Source organism: Haliaeetus leucocephalus, unplaced genomic scaffold (genome assembly GCF_000737465.1).
Source record: "Haliaeetus leucocephalus isolate CR32 unplaced genomic scaffold, Haliaeetus_leucocephalus-4.0 Scaffold712, whole genome shotgun sequence".
Taxonomy (NCBI): Eukaryota; Metazoa; Chordata; class Aves; order Accipitriformes; family Accipitridae; genus Haliaeetus; species Haliaeetus leucocephalus.
In genome coordinates this window covers 3,906,075-3,915,394 of record NW_010973148.1, presented here as the reverse complement: position 1 = coordinate 3,915,394, position 9,320 = coordinate 3,906,075, and the positions used below count along the sequence as shown (strand labels likewise).

At 53.8% G+C, this 9,320-nt stretch overlaps 1 protein-coding gene across 1 annotated transcript in view; it reads left to right on the top strand.

Annotated features, from left to right (window-relative positions):
- Positions 1-9,320, top strand: part of SHOX (short stature homeobox) — a 10,939-nt gene that overhangs the window by 415 nt on the left and 1,204 nt on the right. The window contains exons 2-6 of the mRNA XM_010580483.1: positions 1,039-1,052; positions 3,105-3,375; positions 7,740-7,797; positions 7,888-7,976; positions 8,506-8,655. Of these exons, the coding sequence (XP_010578785.1) occupies positions 1,039-1,052; positions 3,105-3,375; positions 7,740-7,797; positions 7,888-7,976; positions 8,506-8,655 (582 nt within the window). The remainder of the gene's footprint in view (positions 1-1,038; positions 1,053-3,104; positions 3,376-7,739; positions 7,798-7,887; positions 7,977-8,505; positions 8,656-9,320) is intronic.

The window sequence follows — 9,320 nt, the reverse complement described above, 5'->3', positions numbered from 1 at the left end:
GACCCCGGCGGGGCGAGCGGGCTCGCCTCCCGCCTCCTGCCTCCCTCCTCCGGCCGCCTCCTTCCCGCAGCGCCGGGGACATAACGCCTGGAAACACATACGCCCGCATGCAGAACGGGAACGTAGCCCTGAAAAATAAGTCGCAATTTCGGTCCTTCCCCCCCCGCTCCCCGCCCCCGCTCCTCGCCAGCCCCCCGTTCGCATCCGAAATCGATCCGGTGCGTTAGGGCGCTCGCTCGCCCGGGGGAAGGGGGCAGCGCAGGACGTCAGACATTTTTGTCTGTCTCTATTTTGGTACGAGGAAACCTTGTCCGGGGAGTTTTAATGCCTTAGGAGACCTGTTCTTCCTGCTTCCGGGCCGTCAGGATGCTGCTGCTTCTTCTGGGAGAAGGCTGGATGCGGAGGGGGCTCTCCCTGGACATTTTGTCCGGTGCCGGTCAGCCTGCCCTTAGCCAGAGGCTCCGGCCGGCCAGGAGGAGGAGGAGGAGGGGAGGAGGAGGAGGAGAGGAGCCTGGCTGTGGGGGAGCTGCCCGGGCCCGGGTGAGACCGAGCATCCCTGCGGAGAGAGGCACCGGCCGCCCGGTCCCTCGGTGCCCTGCCAGCCCCTCTCACCCGGGCCAGGGCAGCACCGCATCCCCCCGGGCGGCGGGCGCCGCCGGCCGAGGGGCAAAACGCCATTCCTTCTCGTAGCGGAACAGAAATTACAATTTAAAAATAATTTTTTAAACCAAGCAAGCCGAAAATCCCGCACGGGCTGGCAGGGGAAGGAGAGAATAAAAAGGGCGGGGGGATTAGAAAGTTGAGAAAGTGTCTCTAGGCAAGTTAGACAGGTGGACCTGCCTGGGGAGCTACTGGCTAGCTTGGGGTAATAAAAAACGGTTAATAGGTTGGGGAACAACAACCAGTCTTTCAGCTGTTTCCTACTGTTTGATCTTGTTTAATATAACATTGGGCGAGAGGCAATTTAATTTACAGCCCAAACGCTTATTTAATATCCTCCTCTCTTCCACCCCCTCCCCAAACAGAAGGACCGTGTAGAATCACATATTCGGGTACCCGTATTTCTGCACAAGCCAGTACCGCTCAGCACTGCCGACTTTCCTTCTCTGGTCGAGAGATTGCAAAAAGAGAGGGTTCGGTTTAGAGGAATCGTTCGCGCAGGAGATGGTTTTAAAAAATGAAAGCAGGGCATGCTCCAGGAAAAAAAAAATCTAAAAAAAAAAAATTATAATGCGAACGAACGAAAAAAAATATCTCTACTACTCTCCCTTTTCCCTGTGTATCGAAATTCTGGCTTGTATGTTTAGCTAATCTAATCTATGGAGAGGGGCTGGGGGTGGGGATGGAAGGGAGGAGTTGGAAAGAGCTGAGATGCTTGTGACAGTTTAAATTCATGCCAGGTTTCAGTGTAATTTCAACTGATTCCGGCGTGTGATTTCAGTCCCACCGATATGCTAGTTAATATTTTATACCTATCGCGGACAAGCTGTAGCCTCGGCTCTCCGAAAGGAGACAGAGCTTGTGAACGCGCCTAATTTTCCCTAGGCATTTGCTGGGTTAGCACCCTCGTCTTTTCATAGGGGTTCCCCTTACGGGAGAAATGCGAACAAAACGCCATTAAAACCACCCAGCGACCCCCCCACACGCACCTCCGGAGGCCAGACCCTTCCCAAAGTTTTAGGCAGCCGATACGCAGCCCGGAGTGGGAGACGGGGAGCCCGGAGGAGCGATTCTGGCCAGGGACAGTTTTGGTCTCGGAAGTGAAAAGCAGCTCTTGGGCTTGGGTCCCCGCCTTGCTTAAGCACAGATGCAGTTCAGGACGTTTTATTACGTTCAATTAAGTTACGACTTGCAGCTCGTGATTTGCATTTTGGGATGCCCCTAAGTATAGAGGTTAGTATATATGTGCGTGCGCACATTTGTGTGCGTGCGTATACATATACATAGAGAAAATATGTGCGTATTTGGTGAGGGAAAACGGATTCAGTTCGGGATCGTCTGCAGATATGGCTTCCCCCACCCCAGCCCCACAGCGCCCAGAAGGTGAAGCAGGACAAAGGAGGCAGCCGGAGCCGGCTCGTCCCGGGACTCCGCCGGTGCCCGCGCTGGATGCGCACCCCGGGCGGGCAGGGGAGCCCGGGGAACCGGTCCAGCCGCCAGAGGTGCCCCCTGCTCCAGCACCTCTCCTCTCTTCGTTAGCCGGATTTAAAAGCGGGCCGGTGCCTTACTGCCGCCTGGCATTAAGGAAAAGGGAGGAAAAAAAAAAAGAGAAGGAAAGAAAGATAATTTGCCAAAGCAAAAGAAATCACCCCTCCTCGCCAAGACCAAAAAGGGCAACTGCTTTTCCCCGCTGCCTCCCCAGCCCTCCTCCCCTCTGGCCGGGACAAGCGTGCAGAGCGGCCGCCTCCGGCCGCAGGCTCGCCCCGAGCCCTCTTGGGTTCCGTGGGGGCTGGGGGGGGCTCTCTGCTCTTTTGGAGGGGCTGGGGGGGCAGCCATGGTTCTTGAGGGCGCTCCCCCAGCCCGGGCCGTGCAGGCCCACCGCCCCGGGGGGTTCGACCCGCCGGCAGGTATTTTGGGGGCAGGAGGGGTGATAAGGGGGAGAGGGACAGACGGTGTCGGTCTCAGGCCCGTGGAAAGTTTCTTTTACGAGGCAAGTATTTTCACCGTGGCTTCTCCATGACAGCGGCGGGGGGCTTTTTTGATAACCCCCTTTTCTTTTGGAGAAAAGGGCGATGCAGAAATGCCCTTCCCCGCCTGGAGGTATCGGGGGGCCGGCGGCTTCCCTACCAGCCCCTTCCCCGAACTGTCCGTGCCAACCGGCGGCACGGCTTCCTCCTCACCCTGGAAAGAAAACAAAATTGTATTTCTAGATATAGGTTTTTTTCTGATGGGGCATCAGCCAGGCAAGGCAGAGCGGCTCCCTCCCTTCCTCCCCGCCTCGGCCCGGGGCTGGCAGCGGTGCCCCCCGGCCCGGCCTCAGCCCCCCTCGCCCCTCCGGGGCCGGCCCGGGGACCCCCCCCGCCCGCCCGCCCGTTGCCCCCGCATGTCGTGCTGAGTTTGGGGACGAAGAGAGGGGAGGGGGGTGCCCCCCGTGCGCTGCGGAGAGAAACTTCGGAGAGGTGCGAGGGGAGGCTCAGTGTCGTTTTCCCCTTCCCCCTCCCGGCAGGGATCTACGAGTGCAAAGAGAAGAGGGAAGATGTGAAGTCAGAAGATGAAGATGGACAGACCAAGCTCAAACAAAGGAGAAGCAGAACCAATTTCACACTAGAGCAGCTGAATGAGCTGGAAAGACTTTTTGATGAGACTCACTATCCGGATGCCTTCATGAGGGAGGAACTAAGCCAGAGGCTGGGACTGTCTGAAGCTAGGGTTCAGGTAAGAGAAAGGCTCTGTTCCTGGAAACGTCCTCACCTCACTTCCTAACTGCCAGCGGATCCTAGCACAGTGCCCCGTTTCATCCAAAGCGGGGAGGTGAAGGCAGAGACGACACGTGTGATGGGGAAGCTGGTTGCAACTCCGCTGTACCTGTCCTGCCAAACAGTAATTCTGCTCTGGGAGTATCTGCCCGTGCCTTGCATTTCCTAGGAAGGATTTTTTTTTTTTTTCCGGGCAGGGGGGGTTAGTAGTGGTGGTGGTGGTGCTAGTGTTGACAAGTCTCTAATAGCTGAGCAACTCGCTATTTTTTTTTTTTGTTTTAATTATTGTATTTTTCCTTGCAAACGTGCCATTAACTCTCCCTTAATCCACACTTTCTTCCCCCTCCTTTTATGGGGCCGTTATGGAAAAAAAAGCCCAGAAAACAATCGCCGTGAATAAGGCTAGACGGTTTGGGTGCTGAGGGACGGGATTAGCCAGAGCCGGGGGAAAGGTGCCCGCTCTGATTCGCGCAGCAAGCATATGAATGCATGGCACCCCATCTGGTAGAGTCTCCTCCCGCGCCTCCCATCCCGCTTCAGATACGGCTAAATACCAATTAGCCTTCGAAACCTTGAAAATAGGTCCGGGCTGCTGTAGTTCTGGAGCTATCAGAGCCGTCTGTTTGGGTGGTTTCACATCGATTATTTTAAAATTTGATTTTCGGTTTGATGCAGGGGAAAAAAACCCCCCCCCCCCGCCCCTTCCCCTTAAGCTAACTAGGGAATGCATCCCCAAACCAGATGTCGTATTAAAAAAAAACCAACAAAAAAAACCCCCAACCAACAAAAAACCCCTCCTAGAAATAATTAATAAGATCAACCTGTGGCTCTATGAGCAGGCCTAGAGCAGGAGAAACTGAAGGAAATCCCTGCTTGGGCTGTAACTCTGTGCTTGGCCTAACAGACCCAAACCCAAGAAGAAAAAGTCACCAAGCCAACCCCTCCACTGAGCAAAACGCCTTCGCACCCCGGAGATAAGAGATGCGCATGCATATGTATATCTGCCTATAGGTGCGCGCGCGTGGGTACCCATAGGTGCGGGTGTGGCTGCGTGGGCACAGGCGGCCGTCTCCGTGCCTGCCCTCACCCCCAGGGCACAGGGGGAAGACGGCAAACACAGCCCCGAGCTGGAGTGGGGAGAGGGGTCGGCTTGTCCCCCCCCTTCAACGTGCCCCCCGTGGAAAGCAGAGGCAGCTCCCACTCCCCCCGGACCCGCTCCCAAGCCTCTGCCCGAGCAAGCGACTATCTGGCTTTAAACAACCGCCTCCTGAGAGGCATTTCCCGAAATAAATAGAGTAGCTAGGTCGTTTTCTTTCTTGTTTTGTTGGTTTTTTTTTTTTTTTAAAGGCTCTTTTCTCCCCTCAGCTCCTGCCTCTCAGTATAAACCGAGCTGGGCGAGGGTTGGTGCCGGGCACATGCCTTAGGAAGGGTGGCTTGCAGGGGATATTGCAGGGGTTCAGAGTGCTGCTGGCCTACTTTCTCCTGGAAGATTGATCTAACCACACCATATAAATTAATGAAAAGATTAAACTTTTGCTGAAGGGGACATCAACTCTTATGTCATCTTCCCAGATCTTCTTACTTGGGCTCTGTAATATCTTTCCAAGGCCTTGATGTACTGTTTCTATAAAAATAAATTACTTGTAATTGAATTCTGCACTCTTTCTTTCAAGTACTTTATTACTGAGCAGCACCTTAACAGGATGTTCATAGTTACAGGAAAATTGGTGCTTCAAGTGCTTACAGATCTTAAAACAGCACACCAAAAAAAAAAAAAAAAAAAAGATACTGATTCAGGCGGAGATTATGAGACAAAAAAATTTAATAAATTTAATCATCTTACAAAAGAGGTTTGCATGGATGAAAATAAAACTACAAATAAAAGAAATATCAAGAGGGAAAAGAGGAGAAATGGATAATTAATTAGGAAATAAGCAGAGAGCTTGATATTCATCAATAAATGGAAGCGGGAAAAAAGGAGGAGAAGGGGGGAAAAGGGAAAGGGTTTTTTTTTTTAATACTTTCAGAATTGTTCTCTAATTCCTATCTGAACTGCTTGTCCCTTGCTGTTAAAGGATATAGTTTCAATTTAGTGTGGAAATTTGCTGTAAATAAATTGAAGCTCCTATGGTAGCTAGTCCTTATTAACCTTTTATTTTTAGTGTTGTACTGGAAACTCATATCACCCAGCTGTCAGGGTTATAATTGAAAGTTATGAGACCATAGTGAGGAGCAGGCAGTAATTCAATTACAACAAATATCTTTGGGTTTATGGTGCAGGGCTAAATTAAATGTCATTATTCACTGTCTCTAATGGAAATCAAAAGGAAATCAGATTAGAGCATTTGTGAAAGAAATCACTGAGTGATCCTTAATGAAGAAATAACTGTCTAAAACAGTGTACTGCGCTTTACTTAGCATATTCATGACTAATTGGAATTGATCGTGAATCACACCAAGCCTGATTTATTATCGCTTAACGTAGTGGCTAATTCATCACTTTTATTCCTCATAACCTTATTTTTTCATAGCTAAAGGGAAAGGGCACTTCGTTTTCCAGATTTAAATATAATTTCTGTTTGAAAGATGTTCTGATTTGCAAGAGAAGTTGTTTAAACGCTGCTTAAATTCCTCCTGACAATTTATACTCCGGGGGGGGGGGGGGGGGGGGGGGGGAAACAACAAGGGGATTTTTCTGAAAGGATTTACAACCGTAAAAAAAAAAAAAAAGTATTATTGTCGCTACAGCACCACGATAGTTTGCATGCTCATATTTAAAAAAAAAAAAATATAAATCCCTAACGGCCCGGTTAAAAGGAGAAGCGTTGCATGTTGTTAATATTTGCGTATTGCTGATAGGGAAAAACAACTTGTGCCGTGCTGCGCGTTTCAGGGCAGCGATGCCCCGTTAGCGCGGGGAGGGCTGCGCTAGCGACAAGCCGGCGGGGAGCAGGGAACGGGAGCAGACTGTCTGTCTGTCTGTCTGTCCGTCCGTCCGTCCGTCGGTCGGTCGGTCGGTCGGTCGGTCCATCTCCGCAGCCGCCCGCTGCCCGCTCCCCCCCGGCCACCCTAGGCAGGAAAAATGGTGCTCCAAATCAGAGAAGGCCAATTCCTACTTAAGAAAATCACTGAGGTACCCGAGGTAATTAATGCCTTTGGAAGCCTTTCTTTGCACTAATTACTCCGTTGTAAATGACCATCATTAAGGCAATTGAAGAAAGCTTGAAGGGAAAATTTGATGTAGGAAGTGCAGTTAGTATTAATTAACCGTATGATCTCTTGGCAAGTGCAAGAACATCAAAGGTTGTAGGTGTTTACTTAGCTACAAGATTTTTATCAGCGGTGAAAGTCAATGTTTGTCCCCAATCGGTAGGTTTTGGTGTAAGGACGAGGGGCCGCGAAACATTTTGGGCCGTGCCTCTGACGAGCCTTTGGGGAGAGCTGCTAACCCGGGCGCCTCGGAGGGGGAAAGTAGGTCTGAAGGGCTGAAATGCCCCTGGAAAAGAGGCAGGGGAGGCGCAGCGGCCACTGCAAGTTCTGCGCTTGTTTGAGTCAGAACGGCTGGAATTAGGGCAGGATTACTGGATTACAGGCATTTCTCGGGTAGGGGCATAAGCCCTTCTTTACATCCCCGCCTGCAAAGATGTTGTTGCTCGTGTCTGTCCAGAAGTCTACAGGAGCGAGTTTTGTTTTCTTTTAACGTTTGGGGAAGGGTTCGGCTCCTTTGTGCAAGTTCAGTACCTCGCATCTTCCCCGAGGTCTTCCTCACTTCCAAGCCCAGCTGGGAGGGAGCAGGCGGCCCTGGCGCTTAGGGGCCAGACCCCGGCGCCTGGCCCGGCCCAGGCTGGCTGTCCCCGGGATGCTGAGGGGTGACTGCAAAGGGAGCGAGGGTCCCACCCGGCCTGCCCGTGGGCTTATTTTAAGTGCTTGTGCGAGCGGCCCCTCGCTCCAGACGGGTGCCACAAGGACCGCCACTGCCCGCCCGGGGGACACGGGGGTCTCGGACACTCGGTGCGAAGCTCCCGGGCTCCGCGGCTGCCAGGGCGCTTCTCATCTCCCAGGTTCAGCTCCCGCTGAGAAACGGCACCAAAGAGCAGGATCCCCCCCCAAACAGCCCCCACGGCAGCACGTAGAGGGGGGCACCCCTCCCCCTCGGCTGCTCCCGAGGAGAGCCCTCAGCAAAGTTGCGCGGAGTCCCTCGCCTCTCCCCTCCATCCCTCCCCCCGAGATAATCCTCTCTTAGCAGCCGCCCAGTCTGCCTCCATTTTTTGTTGTCGTTGTTTTTTTGGGTTTTTTTTTTTTGTTTGCGTTTTCTTTTCACAGGTCTGGTTCCAGAACAGGAGAGCAAAGTGCCGAAAGCAGGAGAACCAGATGCACAAAGGTGAGGAAGGGGGGCGGGCGGGCCGGGGGCTGCCGGCCGCCGAGCCCCGGGACGCCTTCGCCGCTCACCCGGCCCTGTCTCTCCCCGCAGGTGTGATCCTGGGAACCGCCAGCCATTTAGACGCCTGCAGAGTGGCCCCCTATGTGAATATGGGAGCCCTGAGGATGCCTTTCCAACAGGTAGTTAGCTCCGGTTTTATTTTCCTTTCCCCCGGCAAGCTCCGACCCCCTTTCGTTTGCACGGGAGGAAGCCGGACACGTTTACAAGTGCCATTTATATAGAAGTTGGCACGTATTAAAAACAGGCTGTAAAACTTGGTGAAGGAGCCCCCGCCCGGCTGCCGGGAGCTCAGCGCCCCTCGGGCCCGGGGAGGATAAGACACCCCCCCCCATCCCCGCCGCCGTGCAATGGGCCGGCACAGGGCCCCGGGGCCGCCCGTAGACGTGGCAAAGGAGGGCTGGCCTCCCGGGGGCTCATCGCTTTCCCGGGGGGGAGCCCGGGCAAACCGGCCCGCAGCCCCCCCCGGGGACAGAGCGGCCCGGTGCCGAGCCACCCCGGGGGCCTTCGGTCTCCGCCCGGCGCCGGAGAGCGCTGCGGGAGGAGGGTCTCCCAGCCGGTGGGCGAAACCACGAGGGGAAAAAAAAAAAACCCAACCCAAACCCAACCTATGCAGACCCTTGCGCTGTCGTTCTTCCCCCTCCTGTCGAGGCCTGGGCCTTTTCCGAGGGAGGCGGCCGCCCAGGAGGTGGGGAGGCTTCTCCCCGAAGGGCTGCCGCCGTGCCGGCCGGCCGGCAGCCGGGCAGGAGCGGAGCGCAGGCACCGGTGCCGCTGCGGGGCCCGGGTCCTTGCCCCAGCGAGGTACAGTCCCCCCCCGGGGAAGGCTGCTGGGGCGAACCGGGACGAGGGGGATGAAATTCCGTCCCTCTTCCAGCCACCCCCTCGCCGCCGCTTTGTAACTTCCACCCTCCCCCCCCTCTTTTTTTTGGGTCAATTAATCGGGGAATCGATTTTTCCCAGCCCAAAGGGACCCTCCACCACCTTCTCCGTCTCTGAGACACGTGGAGCTGACAGATTAATTGTATTGATTTTTAAAAGACATATTTGGACCAAAATAATTAAATACATAAATAAACTCTCCCCCACTCCTCCCCGAACCTACCCGGAGCTGAAATCTCTCAGTCAACCCAACGTGTTTGTGTAGGTCGAGAAAGCTCCAAAGCAAACACCAACCCCGTATATAAGGGACCGGTGGCCAAAGAGTTTTTAGCAAGGTATAAATAAACATCCCTGCAAAAAAAAAATTATAAAAAAATTAGCTATTTAGCACTTGTTGGCGCCCGTGCGTTGGGCCGCGTATTTATTTATTTATTTGATGTATTTTTTTTTTTTTTGAATATGCGAGGAGGGTGAGAGGCATGGCCCCGGCGAAGTGCGGAGCGGAGATTTGCCGCGCCGCGCGCTCTTTGCCCCGCCCCTCGCGTGCGGGGGGCTCCGCTAAACAAGTCTCTCTTTCAGCCGCCGGG